Genomic DNA, 18810 nt, shown 5'->3' with positions numbered 1-18810 from the left:
GGCGCGTCCATCAGGAGATAGTGGGCATGGGTATGATGTTCTTCCCTTTCCCCCATGGTGGGTAGGATAGCCTTCCCTCCCCCCAGTGTTGGGCAGGATGGCCCTTACTCCTCCTCAATCACTCAGCACAATTCTAGCCAATGCCTTAGTCTGCCAGCTGACTTCTCCTGTAAGTGTGTTTGTCTGTCCAGTGACACAAGGTGGTGCTAGCTTTCACCTTCCTTGACTTGGTTGTATCCTGTGATGACCCAGCTTCACAGGTGAAATTGGACATGATTAAATTGGGGAGAAAATTTGGGAAAATGTCACTACTACTAGGGCAGCACGGTGGTGTGGTGGGTAGCGCTGTTGCCTCACAGCAAGGAGGGCCTGGGTTCGATTCCCCGGGCGGGCGACCAGGGTCCTCTCTGTGTGGAGTTTGCATGTTCTCCCCGTGTCTGCGTGGGTTTCCTCCGGGTTCTCCGGTTTCCTCCCACAGTCCAAAGACATGCAGTCAGGCCAATTGGACATGCTAAATTACCCCTAGGTGTGAGTGACTGTCTGTGTCTGTCTGCCCTGCGATGGACTGGCGACCTGTCCAGGGTGTATCCTGCCTTCCGCCCGAAGACCCCCGCGACCCTGACAGAAAAGCGGCTTAGAAAATGGATGGATGGATGGCCACTATAATAATAATAATATTAATAATAATAGTAGTAGAAATAATATTGATAATAACAAGTAACTAAAAAATAATAGGACAGTAATTACATTTTTATATTTTTGATACCATATAGGTGAGTTTGTATGTGTTTCTATTTACAATACAGGAAAGGAACATATTCAATCGGATATTTGGAGGCTTCCTGATGAGGAAGGCGTATGAGCTGGGCTGGGCTAATGCCTGTGCATTTGCGTAAGAGGCTCTCTTTTCATTGTCTGTGTCCTGGGAGGCGGGAATGTTTTCACACACATTGGCTTATCAAAGAATCTTGCATTTATTCCTTATGCTTGCTTTGCTACATTTATCACAGTGGCTCTAGACCAATTCTGGTAGCTGTGGATGATATCCTATTCCAGAAGCCAGTAGAGATTGGTTCCCTGCTGTTGCTGTCTTCACAGGTAGGAGCTGAAATATACCCAGCAACAGTAAAATCTGCTTTATAGGGATACATGATCAGAATTAGTGACGATCAGAATCGCTTTTTCTAACACAGGATTTTTTTTTTTTAATATGATTTTCTTATAAAAATAATTTGAGCTAGCCAAGTACACACATACTCTCATCTATTGGTATAGCCAATCATGCACATTTTGTACGCTGTTTACTCACTGAATCTGAGCTGCTGTTTAAGAAAGGTGCCGTCTAGAATTTATCAGAATTGCTATTTCAAGAAAACAGCTCTGCAAAAAAAATAATATTATATAACGGAGGGAATGCAGGGATTGACAATCATGTTTGTGCAATGCTGATGTATAGATGTGGTAATATGGTTGGTGAAGCAAGAGAACTTTTGTTTTTGTTTGTGTTTTCACAAAAACTCCTTTTTTATTAGGTGTGTTACACTGAGGGTGAGCACATACAGGTCAGAGTTCACACTGAGGTTCTTGACCCCCTGACCCGACAGCACAGCACCACCAACGTCTTTCACTTTACATTCCTAGTAGAGAAGGCTGTTCCAGCTGTTGTTCCACAGAGCTATGGAGGTCAGATTTCTCTGTTTTACAATCCACTGTGACAATGAGGTAATGATAACGAAGGACATGGAACTTTATAGCGTGTATCTTCTTTTGTCTCCCTTCAGAGTCCATGCTCTACCTGGATGGCAAAAGGCACTTTAATGAGACGATGAAGAGCCAGTGAAGACGACGAGATCTGGCCATGAATAAAGCTTCCTGCCAATGCATTGCAATGCAGTATCACACACTTTCACACGATCAAAAGAAAACCCTCGTAACTCCACCACAGTTTGGATTCTTTTCCAGAAATTGATAACTGACGCTCCCCTCTGCTTTCTCAGATTGTTTTGTTACTGTGGACGATGGAGAAAATCCTCTGTGAATTTTTTATTTTTTAGACCGTACAGCATCATTCATAAATTATTTCTTTGTCCTGCCGAACAATTCACCTTTTGGGGTTGAGTGTTTTTTAATAGCGGTTTATGACATATTTATATAATGATAGCATATTGTTAAATTGAGAATGTTCCCAATTTAATATTCTTGAAAATGTATGTTGTATTTTTGTGTTTGAGAACACATGGACATATGGAAGTTGAAAGGTTTCCCATGTAATATTCTTAGAATATTTATCTATACTGATAGTTGCTTTAAGTATCTTGTAAGTTACAGGTGGATTGCAGGCACTACATAATAGGATGGTTAAGACTGTATAGGAACATTTAGTGCGTGTTGCTAATCTAAGACACAAAAAGATTTTTTTGTATTTTATATCAAATGCTGTACAGCTGTACTGAATTTAGCCAAAGCATCCAAAGGCCTTCAGTCATTTAAGCATTCTTTATGATGGGCTGTTTTATTTTTAGCATATCGTCATTGTTGGGACAAAATCTTGCATCTCCATTTTTGTTGTTTTTTAGTTTACATTGTGTAAAAATCGCAATAAACAGAAGAATAGAAATAAATCTTGCTATATAAATTTGATTTAAAGGTAAGAAGGTTTTTCCCTTCTCCTGTAAGCTTACCACGTTAGAGGTGCAAAGTGTTGTCAGACAGTGACGATATGCAGCAGTGTTTTGTTGCTGTTTCTAGGTGAGTTTTCACCATTTGCACATTTTCCAGCTCTTGATGGCAGTGATTCTCAGACTGGGTAAATAAAAACAAAATTAGGGTTTTAAAAATAAAATACTTTGTTATCGTACCTAATTTAATCTGGTCATATTGGAAAATAACTAGATATTTTCCAGTTTTTGTCACAATAATTCTAAATAAGTTCATAACTGACAGCTGTAGTAAGGCTATAGACTTGATATTTAGCAAGCCAGAAAACAGGTAACCAGAATAAAGGGTTCAAAGGTTTTTAGCATAAAAACACTAATTTTCTCTTGTAGACAGGAGGATGAATTTCTAACACACTGCCGTGTGTGGAGGGTTATCCCATGTTATCCATGAACAGATTCTAATATGAATGTCTACATACAGCTCAGCGGTCCCGCATAGTATTAGTAAAGAAAAACCTCAAGTGCATTTTTTCCGCATTGTGGATTTTTTTCCATTTATACACCAGCTATAACAAATTTTGCATGACAGAACAAAACGTTTTAAGTCTTTATCTTCTGTTAAGACAAACAATGGTTATCCATCATCTGATGTGTTTTAAAAACACGTTACAGCTTTTTAATAAAGTTCGACGGAAAATATTCAAAACGTTTTACGTTGTATCAGTAATTGTTCATTCAGAAAAACGTGTGTGTGTGTGTGTGTGTGTACTCACTGGTGTGTGTGTGTATATGTGTATGTGTGTGTGTATATATATATATATATATATATATATATATATATATATATATATATATAAATTACACACTCACTGGCCACTTTATTAGGTACACCTTGCTAGTTAAAGGTTGGACCCCCTTTTGCCTTCAGAACTGCCTTAATTCTTTGTGGCAGACTTTCAACAAAGTGTTGGAAACGTTCCTCAGAGATTTTGGTTGGTTATTTGAGTTACTGTTGCCTTTGTATCATCTCGAACCAGTCTGCCCATTCTCCTCTGACCTCTCACATCAACAAGGCATTTTCGTCCACACAACTGCCGCTCACTGGATATTTTCTCTTTTTCTGACCGTTCTCTGTAAACACTAGAGATGTTTGAGCGTGAAAATCCCAGTAGATCAGCAGTTTCTGAAATACTCAGACCAGCTCGTCTGGCACCAACAACCACGCCACGTTCAAAGTCACTTAAATCCCCTTTCTTCCCCGTTCTGTTGCTCGGTCTGCACTTCAGCAAGTTGTCTTGACTACATGTACATGACTAAATGCATTGAGTTGCAGCCGTGTGATTGGCTGTTTAATTATGCAGAATGTTTAGACAAATCGATGGAGTTCCCCTTTAATTAAAAAAAAAGAAAGAAAAAAGAAAGTGAGTTAATTGTACTTGTCAGGCAACCTGGAAGATGTGTTTTCCGCAATACATGGCAACCTAACAAATCTCGCGATATTTCCGCGGAGGGTGGCGCAGTATGGCAGCAGCAGTGCTAACACACTGGCGGAGGGGAGTTTTTCAGACTGTGGGTAATGGAGCGGTCGGCCTCCTTTCCACAAAGTTTATCCAGGGTGAGTAAAGGCTAACTGGCTGGAAGTCGCTGTGCACAGAAGCGGGAGTGTATCGGCTTGATTGTCGTCAAAATCCAGGCTAATATAGGGGGTGTGGCATGAAAGGCCCCTCCAGCAGTGAGCGGTTATGTACACAGTGTTTCTGCTCCTCTTTGGTTGAGCTTAAACCTGTTTCAGTCCTAATGCTGAGAACTCTGTCCATGCGATCAGTTCCCAAGTGTGGTTTCGATCCAACTTGCTGTTTTATAAGTATAAGTATTTTCAGTATGGATATAATACTTGTAAATACCAAATATTGTACCTAAAGCTGGTATACATTAAAAGGCAACTCCACCGATTTTCAGAATTTTCTACGTGATTAAATGGTTGGGGTGTAATCAAAGGCGTTCGGTGTGGTTTGTTGTGAAATGCTTCGTTCCAAAGAAACTTGCCGAGTCAGAAATGTTCACAGTGGCTGTGATAGGAACCAGACGTCTGAAGTGTTTTAATGCTTCTAAAAGTTTCCTCCAGGAAAATTATTACATGGAATAGTTATGAATAGTCAAAGTTTTAGGCCAAAACGTATTGTAATCAGTTTATGTACGTTTTTTTAGGTGTAGGTTCACTGGTGGTTCTGGGTAGTAAAATGGTTACATTTGTCTTCAGCACATCAGGACCCCCCTGGTTCCTATCACCACCACTGTAAAGAAATCTGGGCCGCCAAGTCTCTACAATGAACAGTTTTACATCAAACCACTCTGAATGACTGTTTTTATTTCAACCACTGACTTATGCAGAAATTTACATACATTTATATACATGTACAAGTAGACCTGCTTCATGAAATCAGGCTGCACCTGAAAAAGCTTGTAAGAGATAAATGCTGTTTGTTATGTGAAATGTTTGAAAAGATAATGTAACGTTACAGCTTAACCTATTAACACCCACATCGTTTTTTTACATGTAGTTCATCATTTGGTCAATTTAAAGACATTTTTCAGCTAAATCAAGCCACGTGGTCAAACCAGTTGTAGTGTTAAAAAGTCTAATTTAGCTCTCTAATGAAAGTGTTGAAATTATGTCATCAAAAAACAAATAAACAAAAAAATGAATGTGTTCTGTTCGATGTTCATCCAAGGTGTAACTGTACAAAATGCATTTAAATCTATCCGGCTATTTATCCTACAGCAGTTTAGCCCCCTCCCCCGTTCTCGGTGAGGTTATAAGGAGTGTTTCAGTATCTGCCTGCTTTTTAAAAGAGGCACAATACAGGGCTGCCAATCAGAACAGAGGTAATTTACAAATATCAGTTTTGAAGACAACAATCTAGATAGTTTAATTCTAAGGGCTAAAGAGAGGTTGGAAAATGGTAAAAATTATGGATATTTTTGGTACATAAAACTATACATACAGTACAGACCAAAAGTTTGGACACACCTTCGCATTCAAAGAGTTTTCTTTATTTTCATGACTATGAAAATTGTAGATTCACACTGAAGGCATCAAAACTATGAATTAACACATGTGGAATTATAGACTTAACAAAAAAGTGTTAAACAACTGAAAATATGTCTTATATTCTAGGTTCTTCAAAGTAGCCACCTTTTGCTTTGATTACTGCTTCGCACACTCTTGGCATTCTCTTGATGAGCTTCAAGAGGTAGTCACCTGAAATGGTCTTCCAACAGTCTTGAAGGAGTTCCCAGAGATGCTTAGCACTTGTTGGCCTTTTTGCCTTCACTTTGCGGTCCAGCTCACCCCAAACCATCTCGATTGGGTTCAGGTCCGGTGATTGTGGAGGCCAGGTCATCTGGCGCAGCACCCCCTCACTCTCCTTTTTGGTCAAATAGCCCTTACACAACCTGGAGGTGTGTTTGGGGTCATTGTCCTGTTGAAAAATAAATGATGGTCCAACTAAACGCCAACCGGATGGAATAGCATGCTGCTGCGAGATGCTGTGGTAGCCATGCTGGTTCACTATGCCTTCAATTTTGAATAAATCCCCAACAGTGTCACCAGCAAAGCATCCCCACACCATCACACCTGCTCCTCCATGCTTAATGGTGGGAACCAGGCATGTAGAGTCCATCCGTTCACCTTTTCTGCGTCGCACAAAGACACGGTGGTTGGAACCAAAGATCTCAAATTTGGACTCATCAGACCAAAGCAGAGATTTCCACTGGTCTAATGTCCACTCCTTGTGATCTTTAGCCCAAACAAGTCTCTCCTGCTTGTTGCCTGTCCTTAGCAGTGGTTTCCTAGCAGCTATTTTACCATGAAGGCCTGATGCACACAGTCTCCTCTTAACAGTTGTTCTAGAGATGTGTCTGCTGCTAGAACTCTGTGTGGCATTGACCTGGTCTCTAATCTGAGCTGCTGTTAACCTGCGATTTCTGAGGCTGGTGACTCGGATGAACTTATCCTCCGCAGCAGAGGTGACTCTTGGTCTTCCTTTCCTGGGGCGGTCCTCATGTGCGCAGTTTCTTTGTAGCGCTTGATGGTTTATGCAACTGCACTTGGGGACACTTTCAAAGTTTTCCCAATTTTTCGGACTGACTGACCTTCATTTCTTAAAGTAATGATGGCTGCTCGTTTTTCTTTACTTAGCTGCTTTACCTTCCACCTGACTTCTGCACAACACAACTGATGGTCCCAACCCCATTTATAAGGCAAGAAATCCCACTTATTAAACCTGACAGGGCACACCTGTGAAGTGAAAACCATTTCAGGTGACCACCTCTTGAAGCTCAAGAGAAAGCCAAGAGTGTGCGAAGCAATAATCAAAGCAAAAGTTGGCTACTTTGAAGAACCTAGAATATAAGACATATTTTCAGTTGTTTCACACTTTTTTGTTAAGTATATAATTCCACATGTGTTAATTCATAGTTTTGATGCCTTCAGTGTGAATCTACAATTTTCATAGTCGTGAAAATAAAGAAAACTCTTTCAATGAGAAGGTGTGTCCAAACTTTTGGTCTGTACTGTATGTCTGAAGTGCTCAAAATTTGGGACATTGTCCCTTTAAAGTTGAAGCTTCTTTATATAAATTGTATATTAACCCAGTCTTGTGTTCTTTTCCAGGGGCCAGACAGAAATCCAGTGTACAGTACATATCACGGCCAGACTTGCCAAAGCTGGCATATCGCAGAATAAAGGGAAAGAGCCCAGGAGTGGTGTTTTTGCCTGGATATGGCTCGAATATGAGTGGACAGAAAGCAGAAGCGTTACAGGATTTCTGCAAGTCATTAGGCCATTCATATCTGAGGTTAATATATGGGATTGATCTACACTGCAATATGCATTCACTGCAGTATGATTCATGGTCAAGCCACTTAGCAGCCTGATTTCTCTCATATTAAATTGCGCATTTCTGCATCCAGCAGGCACTTCTACAATATCAATAAATAAATGAATGAATGTTCGTGTAGCATGTTAATGAGTTTGCATGCTCTGTTTAGGTTCGATTATACAGGCCATGGAGCTTCAGAAGGCGTTTTCTCAGAGGGCACTATTGGAACCTGGAAGAAGGATGTACTCTTCATGTTAGATGAAGTTGCTGAAGGACCTCAGGTTAAAATTAATTATTTATATTCTCCTTAATGTCTTTTTTCACCGTTGCCAATTAGTGATTGTCAATGACCACTTGAGGTCGCTGATGTGGTGCATGCGGGTCAATAAGCTGTTGGAGTCATTTTCTGCAAAGAATGTTAAAAGCAGTGTTTAAATTTTTTATCAGGTTGGTACAGTTGAAGGTCCCGACTCTGTTGCATAACTCAGACAGTTTGGAAAAGCTGAGCCATGTACACAGCTTCCAACTGCCACTACTTTAAAAGACTTTTTTCTTTACTCTATTCAATCATTTTTAACTTTTTTATTTTCGTTACTCCTCTCGTTATAGCTGATTTGGATGTAATTGTTTATTTTTGCCGTAATGAAGAAATGCTGTAGTATTTGTAGTTTATGTAGTATTTAGTTCATTTTTTTTTATCAATTATGTTTTCTTAATGTTACTTGTTGTAGATCTTAGTGGGCTCTGGAATGGGCGGCTGGCTAATGCTACTTGCTGCTATCGCCCGACCTGAGAAGACGAAAGCTTTGGTGGGCATCTCAACAGCAGCTGATCACTTTGTTACAGCTTTTAAGTCACTTCCTCTAGAGGTAAGAAGTAGTTACCACCATATGTCCAAAGGAAATATTAAAAATTTGTATTTGCATAATACCAAAAGGGTATTCTAAAGCCAGTTGACAGTTAAGGGAGCAGCGTTACAGCAATAGTTTGAAAATTGCTTTAAAACCAAGGGGGTAAAATGCACTGATGCTTTGTCATCAATTAATCCAAAGGTCATTTGGAGATTTTTACAATTAAAGTTGATTACAATCAACATTCAGTAAAATAAATACAGTTATGAAGCTTGTGTATTGTTTTAAGTATTGTATTATCTAGTGTGGTCAGATTTCTGTAATGTGTAATTTTAAGTAGTTGTAAATCAATCCATAATCCTAGGAACAAATTGAAACAGTAAGATCAGTTGTAGGCTGGTAATTGTCATATAAATAATTGTGATGAACAGTTTTTTTTTTTTTTATGAGACATTTGCTTCATATTAAAAGTACAAGACTAAAGTGGCCAAAGTGGCTGATTAATTATCTTGCTTCCTAATGGTCTATACTTAATAGCTCCCAATATAAGACAGAAACAGCTCTCAAATACACAAGCATTTCTCACCAGTGCTCTCTAAACATGTTAGAGCACTTAGCGCTTCTTTTTTCATAAGGCTTCTGATGTTTCACCATAATTTCTGTTTTGATTTCTTTAATTCACATGTATTTGCATCAGCTTTTAAAAATGAACCCAATCAAATTCTGTTCAAGCACATCAAACAACTAACTGCTATCAGGCAATTATATAATAACTGTGACAGACCAGTTCCAGTGAATTCCAGTATAATCTGTAAGTTCATGATTCATTGGATTGTCTTCTACAGAATCATACACAGAGTTTTACACTTCTTCCTAAAGTTGTTGCTTTTGTTCCTCGCAAATCAGGCAAGGAAAGAGTTTGAAGACAAGGGCGCGTGGACGATCCCGACGAAAAGCAACGAAGAGGGTGTCTACTCGGTGAGCATGGACTTCCTGAAGGAGGCGGAGAACCACTGCATCCTGCAGAGCCCCATCCCCATCACCTGCCCTGTGCGTCTCATCCACGGCCTGAAAGATGAGGACGTGCCTTGGCACATTTCCATGCAGGTAGCCGAGCGAGTGCTGAGTGCCGACGTGGACGTCATCCTCCGGCGCCACGGCCAGCACCGCATGGCAGATAAGGACGACATCAAACTCATGGTCTATACCATTGATGATCTCATAGACAAGCTGACCACCATGGTGTGAGCAAAAATAGTGGGATGTTCCTGACCCCAATTCCTTTTGCCAAACCCTCTCCACCTATTTGTCCTCAAAGATATGATGCTGCAAAGACAAGAACAAGAGGAGAAAAACTTGTGGCAGGACTTGTGGAGAGAAAGGAAAACACCAAACCTTAAAACCTGGTTCCTTAGTGCCTTCAGTGTTTTTTCTTTTCTTTTTTTATTACTTGTTTGTTTCATTTTCAACTCTGTGTAGCTCAGTTCTCTGATAAAAGCTGCTTTATTGTTGACAAAATTATTATGCTGGTCTGTTATATTGGTCTCCTGTGCCTTTTTAATCAAAGTATCTTAAGGAAATAAAACCTCTTTATATCAGTTTATTGGCAATAATTTCTCTATGAATGATTTGCATATATTTGGTGTATGTATGTATGTGTGTGTGTATATATGTGTGTATATATATATATATATATATATATATATATATATATACACATACATTATATAAACGTGCATAAATGTTGAAGCATTGATGACTATATAATGAAACATTTGTATTAAGAATGACCACATGACCCGTTTAGGCTCATTAACTAACACCATACTGTGCAAAAGTCAAAGGCCATCCTTCAAATTTTCAGTCAAAACCGCCATTAAGTACAACTTATTAATTTTTCAGGAGATATTTCTGAAAAGATTAGAAGATAATCCAGTTGCGCAAGGAAGTGGAGAGATTTCCTTACAAAAAGAAAACATCATTTAACTTCATCACTTAACATCATTGAATGTGTTCCTTATTACTTTGATTGTGAAAAGCAAAAAACGCAACCGGCTTCCAAGACTGAACTTTAGAAGAATATCCCCTCAGATTTCTTGGAAAAAGTGAAAGCAAGTCGCCTGAAACGAATAGAAGCTGTAATAAAGTGAACGCACTAAATACTAAAAAATAAGTTTAGTTAGTTGTTCAGACATTTTTCTGGTAAATGCGTTTTCTACTTTTTGCTTGACATTGAGAAGTTACCTTAATGACAGGAAATTAAATGAAGGGTGGTTTCCTACCATTCCCTTTAATTTATCAGCCATCTTACCAACTTACAGCTCCATGTTTCTGGATAAGAGCTTTATATTGATCTCTAAGCTTCTTTTTTGACAGTGCTCTCTATAACTTATAAACACCACCAGTGGGCAGAGATTTGATTTGAATTGTTGCGGTTAAATTAGCCGACCACTCGACTCACAGTAACATATGTCACAGTTGACCTTTTCGTTTAATCTCTCCACACCCTTCTGTATGTAGGATGGAAGTATTGAGCCACTTGCTCCAGGAATTGCTTGGTTGTTTATTAACATTTGATTAGAGGCCAAGACTCAGTCCTCCAGCTGTGATCTCACTCTCTTAACTACCAGAGTGACCTTTCAGCCGGTCACCAACGGCACACAATCACTCGGTTCTAAATTAGCAGAAACGTGATGCTTGAATGCACACGTTTTATCATCATACACAGAATAACCGCAGCATTTTACAGTAAGGGTACATTTGACATCATGCAAAATCTGAAAAGGAGTGTTTTTTCTCTGACTCAATCACATTAAAGCTGCAGAAATATGAAAACTATTTATAACAGAATGCCATCACTACACTACTAATATACCCCTAATCCTAGAATGGCTAAGCACCAATGCAATCCAGTCATTCACCTTGTTCTCATTAACAGAGCATAAGTCAAGCAACAATATGAGCTCCCAACATGTCATAAAAACCACTTCAAAATCAGATGATGAGTTGCTTTTCATCTTCTGTATTGTGCATTGTGTTGAACATTGTGGTGCTGTGTTGGGTAGAAGCTGCAGCCTCTATCTGCAGCACTAATGTGCATAATCTAATTTGGCCTGGGCCTGGCTCACCATTACTAATGCTGGCGAGCCTTAGAAATGACTGCTACCATTATTTAAAATGTTGTTCTCCTGGTGTTTCAGGATCCTTCAGCTAGCATAGCATGTCTTAAAAATAAGGAGAGTTACAAACATACCATTGCTAGCGTGTTAGCTCGGGGCTAATATAAGGGTTCATGGCTTGTGTGTCAGACAAATGAATCAGACAAAGCTCCACTCTGCTGTTTTAAAGCAGTCTTAGATATTTTATAATGTGGAATTGTAACATCTTTACTTGCATATGTATACATCTTTCGAGAAATAGTCTGGACTGGAACATTTTTTATAACTATCATAAATGAGTGGGGCTAAACTGCTATAGGCTGCATAGGTGGATATATGTAAATATACTGGTTTTGTGACATCACAAATACAGTACATTCACAACAGGCAGTTTAGTTTTCATGTATGGACCGTGGACTGAGGAGTGAACATATTGGAAACTTTACCAGTCTTCACATCTTTTATTATATACATTTTATAAAATGAGGCCTTTTAATGAAGTTAATGAAGACATTTCTTCAGTACTGGAATTCTATGCTAAACAAGACTCTCTTTTGTTTGTTATCTAATAATGTTATTATAGTTTAAAAAGTATTGTGTGATAATGAGCACCATAATGACCACCGCTACATTCAGAATAAATAATATGGTTTTTATTTGTTGAATATCTTTTTAACCCAATAGGTAACCAGCCTTGATGTTAACATACGGCTCAGCACTTATCCAGTCACATCTGTCACAGTGTCGCACTGGCACGTCTCCAGAGACCCCCCTGTGACGCGTGTCTATATAACGGCCCCCGTGGGCCACCAGAGAGCATGTGTGAGCCCGGCCCCGCCCTGAGCTGCATGGATGCTTCACTTTAGCATCTTCCGGCAGCGTGCACAGGACAGAAGACACAGAGCACAACAGCTACAGACAGCAAGGACTTCTGTTAGAGGTAGGCCTTTTCCATTTGACTACATAGTGTGTGAGTGTAGTAGTGCATGTCTTTTTCTGTACAGCCTTTATGCATGTGAGTCTGGTTTATGATACTAATTTATGTGGTTATTTAATAAATGTTGGAATTTGGCCACCTATAGAGTGGTAAAGCTATATGAATGTGAAGTAGTGACTGATTCATATGCATTCATGCTTTAATGCTTCAAATTGACACTACAGTCAATGTGAACCACACCCTATTCCAGCATACCAAAGTCAGCTTGTCCTGCAATTAAACTGGCAGTCAGAATGACGAAAGTCTATCTTAATATCTAATCTTAATTAATATCTATCTTAATATCGTATTTGTCTTCATTTATGTCAGAGATTATGGTTTTACATTACATTCATATATTGTCTAATTTGAACTCATATAAGCTTGGCTGAAACTAAATTTAGCATTGACTTATAAATGGTCCATATCATGTAAACCTAAATTTTCTTCACATTTTTTTTGGAACAAAAGACTTTGTAATATGTAAACACTAAAGTTTTTACCCTTCAGTACTGATATTCCATGCTATTCACTTCACAGACTATGAAAATAAGCTGCAAAAGGGCCCGCTTTCAATTAATTATTTTGGCGATGTCTCAAAAATCAACACATTAACATACATTCACCTATTTAACCTGCAGTAATTTAGCTCCGCCCATTCATGTAGAAATTATAAGGAGTGCTATAGCTTTCTAGATGAGGCACAGAACAGGGCCAATCAAATTAATGTCGCTTACAATTATATCAAGCTTTAAGGCTCAGTAACAAAAATGGCCTGTTTAAGACATAAAGCTTGGTCGTATAAAAATGAATTATACACACAAATACTGTAAGACCTCAGTGAGTAAACTCAACCACATCATAAAATTCGGATATGGGCCCTTTAAAACAGCAGTGAGTTCATGACTATGAATGGCTGGTAATACAGATTCATGTCTTCAGATAATAGCCTACGTAGGAGTGATAAAAGCTACAAGGTCATGGCAAACAGAGGCCCCACTTATGGCCTGAGCCGCGAGGTTCAGGAGAAGATTGAGCAGAAGTACGATCCTGATCTGGAGAGTCGGCTGGTGGACTGGATTGTTGTACAGTGTGGAGGCAACCTGGAGAGACCCCAGCCAGGGAAGCAGAACTTCCAGAACTGGCTCATGGATGGCACTGTGAGTTACCACACTGATTTTCATTTTAAAACGAAGGAGTTCTGAAGGTTCTTTGGAGTGTAATGGTTTTATATCAATCAAAGCAGGGGTTCCCTTATTGGGAGAATGACCCTATATGACCCTATATATACATACCTGATCATTTTTTTATCTTAGAAAAACAATATTCCTTTTTTTTTAAATAAAGGAGTTTGAAGTAATATGTAAACATTTTAAATGTACCATTTACTCCTCCTTGCAATACAGGACAGCCAATCAGAATCTTATATTAGTCTTAAAGTCACAGTAACGAAAACAGGATGTTTAACTGAGACCCTCCAGGAAAAACATATATTAACTATTCCACCTTTTTTGGATTATCGGTTATTTTGTTTTCTATTTACTTTGTACAAACTTTTAAATAAAAAAAATAAATAAATAATGCCATTCTATGATTACATGATTCTTACAAAAACTGTCACATATGCTGTTTTTCATTGCAAGAGGTCAATTCTAACCTTATGTTCACATTAGCAGACAACAAGTTGCTGATGTTGTCTTAAGTTTGTCTCTTGGGGGCGTCTTTGAGCGCTCTTGTTAATTCTATTGCTGTTTCGTTTGTCACTTCACTTGCTTCTACATCACCGCTACAAATAACCTACTTCCAAAGGAAATGACTGGTCGCCTGTTGCATGAGAGCACATGGTCAGCGATAAAATGAGGTTGGAAAATGGTCTTGTAAAAATAAATTAAGACCATTTAATACACAAAACCACACAAATGTTATAAGTGAACCTCAGAGGAAAAAATACAAGACACATATAGGATACAGGCCTTCAGTCACAAATTCAGACAATTGTCACGTTTAAACAGTTGATCAGTAGCACTCATAAATGAGAGAACAACCCTCTAAATATTGCTTATGCTGCTACAGCAATGTAGTCAAAAGGGTGGGCTTGCATGTTGTGACCATTTTTGTTTTTTTGTTACTTTTTTCACATTTTAGCATTTTGTTTTCTCCTCATTACATATTCATAAAGTGCCTATATGTTATATGTTTTATAACATATAGGCACTTTATTTAAATGTGGCTTGTTTGAATATTTCAAAATAGTCGCCCACAAATTTTTCATATAAAGATATTTGTTTAGTGAATCTGTAAAATAAAGGGCCCATCTCATACATTTTTCTTGCCTGTTATTTTTTCCCCAGGGGTTCACTTAGGACATTTGCATATTTGCGTTACCCCAAAACAGTTGCTTTATCCCTTAGTAATAAACAAGCTACTTTAGTTACTATGTCATGATATGTAAAATCCTTCTGTTCTGAATGGCTGCTCTGTAGAGCTCCTCATTTGAAAATCAGTATGGGCTGAAACACTCCTTATAACTTCATAATGCATGGGCAGGGCTAAACTGCTATTGGTAGAATATGTGGATATGGGTAAATGCATTGGTTTTCATGACGTCACAAAAATGTTACTGTATTTGCAGCTTAGTTTCCGTATATGGACTGTATGGACTGTGGAGCACATGGTACATTTTGAAATTTTAACAGTGTTTACACACTACATTCAAATTCTTTGCTTTCAAAAAAGCAAGCAACAATCCATGATACTGGCACTTCAATAAAGCAAATGTGGAAATTATGGGTTTCTCACATTTGTAAATCAAGTTACCCCAAATGGGGTTTTGGCACCTAGACATGTTTATTTTTAAGGTTCCTCTACCTGATGGAGGAAGTAGTGATTGAGAAGAGTGTTTGAGAAGAAATGTGGTAATGTATTCCCTGTTGCTGTCTCTGTTCTCTGGATTCTTTGCTGCTCTCTACAGATCCTCTGTAGACTCATTAATAGTCTGTATCCACGGGGTAAGGAGCCCATTAAGAAGATCCAAGAAACTAATATGGCCTTTAAGCAAATGGAAAAAATCTCACAGTTCCTTCAGGCAGCTGAGGCCTACGGAGTCATCACCACAGACATCTTTCAGACTGTAGATTTATGGGAAGGTATGGTATAATAATGCTACGACCACCCTATCACCCACCCTTTCACCCACCCTTTCACCTGCTGTTTGGTAAAAAAGCTTTGGTAAAAAAAATCTTGTCTTGCTGGACACTGATTTAAACATTAGCTGTACACTTTATTAGAAACCCCTACTTTCTTTCATTTGCTGTCCACTTGAGGTCCACCCACCTTATCCACAATGTAGGTGTACAATTATAGACTGTAGCCCCTCCTCATCACTTGTCAGTTTCAGTTCACTATAAATTATTTGGATGGTGGACCAATGACTGGTGCTGGTAAACATTGCTGGTTTAAGAGTTTTTTCCACAATCCAAAAATCTCCATTGAAGAGCGGCTGCTCTTCATCTGAAGAGCACTGCTGAACAGTGACGAAGGGCCAGAAGATGGCTAACGCAAACTGTTCATAAACAGATAGGTTACACTTACTTTAATAAAGTGGCCAGTGAGTATTATTTCCATGTGCTCTTGCAACATTACGTCGGTTTCTTCACTTACTGACTCAGATTTTTTGTCATAATGTGACTGTTAAGTTTCTTGGTAAAAACAACAACCACCACTATTTTTGTTCCTTTTATTAAATACAGGAAAGGACATGGCTGCTGTCCAACGAACTCTAATGGCTCTGGGCAGTGTAGCCCTCACCAAGGATGATGGACATTACCGTGGCAACCGAGACTGGTTCCACAGGTGAGCAACCTGATTCTTTTGAGTTCTCTAAGCTGGGAAAATTCAAACTTTGGTGCTAAATCCTGTCTGGTTGAACCAGAAAGTGGGCTCCTCACATCTTGCTATTGCATGAACTCTCTGATCTGATCTTCACCAACAGGAAATCTCAGAGCAACCGACGGGAGTTTTCTGAAGAGCAGCTACGGCAGGGTCAGAACCTGATTGGCCTGCAGATGGGCAGCAACCGTGGGGCATCCCAGGCTGGCATGACTGGGTACGGCATGCACCGCCAGATCATGTAAGCCAGCCTCAAGGTTTAAGAATCTGCCTCAAACACCCAGAAGACCTTAATCTCATTCAGCCCCAGCCCACAGAGAGCAGAGTCCGCTTCAGTCACCTCTATGAACCTCAAATGTTGGCGTCAGTGATGGACTTAGAGCACTTATCACTGTCAGAGCCCAAGTCATGAAATTCTGTGTCTAAAGATATTCAAGCAATTATTTGCATGCTTAATGTATGCCATTTTATTTTCATTGCAGTGTTTGAATTGTTATTTTATAGTACTTTACTGTTTTATTTAACATTTATATATCATTCCAGTATTAAAGTTAAACAGCTGCCACTTTCCCTATATACAGTCAGTATTAAAAAAATAGTTAGTGTTTGTTGTAACATGTACATCATACTTCTGTTTTGTTCTGTATTTACTACTGCGATTATGATGCCGTGGCAATGTCCCAATAATGCATTTAAAGAGTTATGGGAAACCAAAACTGGATATACAATATGCATTTATCATGTGTGTGATTGTTTCATTGAATGCTCAGTTGTTTTGCTGATGTTTAATGAAAATATTGAATAAATTGCCTCTCTATGTTTAACATTCGGCAGACACTCTTATCCAGAGCGACATACAATTTAATCACGTTGGGGGAATGAAATTGGTGTACCATGGTGTAGCCCAGCCACAGAATCCTACCCCAATCCACCACACAGAGGGCACCTATATAGCCCCCCACACTATACATTCCAATCTTAATAGACAATGATTTAGTAGCTATTATATAACACAGAGGTGAATGAATTTATTGTGCTATCTCGGTTTATGGGCATGGCATATAGGTGGAAAAGGCCACTATTAATAGGAACAGTATTATATGTGATGTCAACGCTGTAACACATTTGATTGTATTAGCCATTGCCATTTAGTACTGAAGTGGAAACAAATTAGTTGAACATGCATGAATAGGCTTATAGCTTTATACTCTTTAGGCTGAGTGGTCTAAGCGGTGGGTGTACAATAATAGTCTACTTTGCAAAAGTCTTCATTTACTTATGTTCCAGTCAAGTGGACATTAAGTACAAATTATTCCCTTCTCAGCATTGGGGAAAAAAGCAGAAAACATATTGTAGCATTCACCACCATGAACGAAGATACAGTTTAGGCACTGTGAGAGAGCAACAGCCATGCTGTACATAAAGAGAGTTCTGCCTAACAGTTCACTCTAAATCTAAGCTACTTCATACCTCTCAGCTGTCAGCCCTGGGCTGACTCTGTGCCACTGAACTTACTTTGTGCTTCTATACTCTTTGTCCGTACTTCCTAATCTATACAGAACACAGCCATGGGCTTGCTCCGCCTTCAGAATAAGAGTTCTTATATAAAAGCATAACAAATAAATGCTGCAGAATTATTACCCAAACACGAACACAGCATTGAGCACCCTACAATAATTTACCGGAAACTTACACAACTAAATATCTCAAATATTTCAGTATTAAGTGTGTCCACTCTTTGCCTTTATCACAACTTCCATTCTTGCTTTCAGTCAAGAAATCTGTAGGAACATTTTTTTTCAAGTTCAGTCTTAAAAGCTGGTTGCATTTTCTTCTTCTCATGATCCAAATAATCCCAAACACATTCCATGATGTTGAGCTCTGGACTCTGGGGTGGTTAGGTGGTTAGTCCATTGTTCTGAGAACAGCAGCCGCTTCTTTTCTTTGATTTGTAAATGTTCTTCTTTCTTTTCTATGTTCTTTTTTCAGTAATGATTTCTTGACAGCACATCTTTTCAGACCCATTGCGTTAAGTTGGCTTCTCACAGTGGATGGATGGAAAGAAAGATTTGTGATTTTTTTTTTCAGATCTGATGTAAGAGTGGTTTGATTATCTCTTCTCTATCAAAAATGAAAAGCTTTGGTGATAGTTTTGGTGTCCAGCCAGATTAATGTGGTCTGTACAGTTGTTAAGAGTTCCATTTTCTCTGTGTCTGTGTCTTTTTGAACTCCAGTTTTGGAAACTGCTGTTTTTTCTTTTTTCTTTTCCCTTCTTTATGCACATGGATAATTTTCTATCTAGTCTGCCATTGATAAAATAGGCGAAACTGATCATGAGATCATCACTAATGTATAAAGTTTTATATGGTCAGCTTAACGCTGCAGTCCCTTTGCAAA

At 38.8% G+C, this 18810-nt stretch overlaps 3 protein-coding genes across 5 annotated transcripts in view; all 3 read left to right on the top strand.

The window, feature by feature from the left end:
* LOC108442197 (acyl-coenzyme A thioesterase 9, mitochondrial) overlaps window positions 1-3367 on the top strand; it is a 10983-nt gene extending 7616 nt beyond the window's left edge. For all 3 annotated transcript variants that reach the window (XM_017722128.2, XM_017722127.2, XM_037533826.1), the window contains 4 exons: window positions 807-892; window positions 1011-1098; window positions 1533-1683; window positions 1782-3367. In XM_017722128.2, coding sequence (XP_017577617.2) covers window positions 807-892; window positions 1011-1098; window positions 1533-1683; window positions 1782-1840 — 384 coding nt within the window. In that variant the 3' untranslated portion in view covers window positions 1841-3367. The remainder of the gene's footprint in view (window positions 1-806; window positions 893-1010; window positions 1099-1532; window positions 1684-1781) is intronic.
* A 791-nt stretch (window positions 3368-4158) lies between these two features.
* On the top strand, window positions 4159-9992 carry abhd10b (abhydrolase domain containing 10, depalmitoylase b). The gene is made up of 5 exons (XM_017722129.2): window positions 4159-4272; window positions 7333-7516; window positions 7710-7821; window positions 8272-8409; window positions 9298-9992. The coding sequence occupies exons 1-5, from the start codon at window positions 4179-4181 to the stop codon at window positions 9637-9639; spliced, it is 870 nt and encodes a 289-aa protein (XP_017577618.1). The 5' UTR covers window positions 4159-4178; the 3' UTR covers window positions 9640-9992.
* Window positions 9993-12323: 2331 nt separating this feature from the next.
* On the top strand, window positions 12324-17237 carry tagln3b (transgelin 3b). The gene is made up of 5 exons (XM_017722117.2): window positions 12324-12489; window positions 13468-13685; window positions 15497-15671; window positions 16275-16377; window positions 16517-17237. Exons 1-5 carry the CDS (start codon window positions 12402-12404, stop codon window positions 16656-16658), a joined length of 726 nt encoding a protein of 241 aa, XP_017577606.1. The 5' UTR covers window positions 12324-12401; the 3' UTR covers window positions 16659-17237.
* Window positions 17238-18810: the final 1573 nt, after the last annotated feature.

Source organism: Pygocentrus nattereri, chromosome 24 (genome assembly GCF_015220715.1).
Source record: "Pygocentrus nattereri isolate fPygNat1 chromosome 24, fPygNat1.pri, whole genome shotgun sequence".
In the NCBI taxonomy this organism is placed as follows: domain Eukaryota; kingdom Metazoa; phylum Chordata; class Actinopteri; order Characiformes; family Serrasalmidae; genus Pygocentrus; species Pygocentrus nattereri.
The sequence above is the reverse complement of the archived record's forward strand: the minus strand, read 5'-3'. Positions and strand labels throughout refer to the sequence as shown.

Coding starts and splice junctions, on each gene's coding strand:
- tagln3b (XM_017722117.2), top strand. CDS start 12,402: ATGCTTCACTTTAGCATCTTCCGGCAGCGTGCACAGGACAGAAGACAC. Junction 12,490..13,467: donor AGCAAGGACTTCTGTTAGAG/GTAGGCCTTTTC, acceptor TCATGTCTTCAG/ATAATAGCCTACGTAGGAGT. Junction 13,686..15,496: donor ACTGGCTCATGGATGGCACT/GTGAGTTACCAC, acceptor TGCTCTCTACAG/ATCCTCTGTAGACTCATTAA.
- abhd10b (XM_017722129.2), top strand. CDS start 4,179: ATGGCAGCAGCAGTGCTAACACACTGGCGGAGGGGAGTTTTTCAGACT. Junction 4,273..7,332: donor TTCCACAAAGTTTATCCAGG/GTGAGTAAAGGC, acceptor GTTCTTTTCCAG/GGGCCAGACAGAAATCCAGT. Junction 7,822..8,271: donor AAGTTGCTGAAGGACCTCAG/GTTAAAATTAAT, acceptor TACTTGTTGTAG/ATCTTAGTGGGCTCTGGAAT.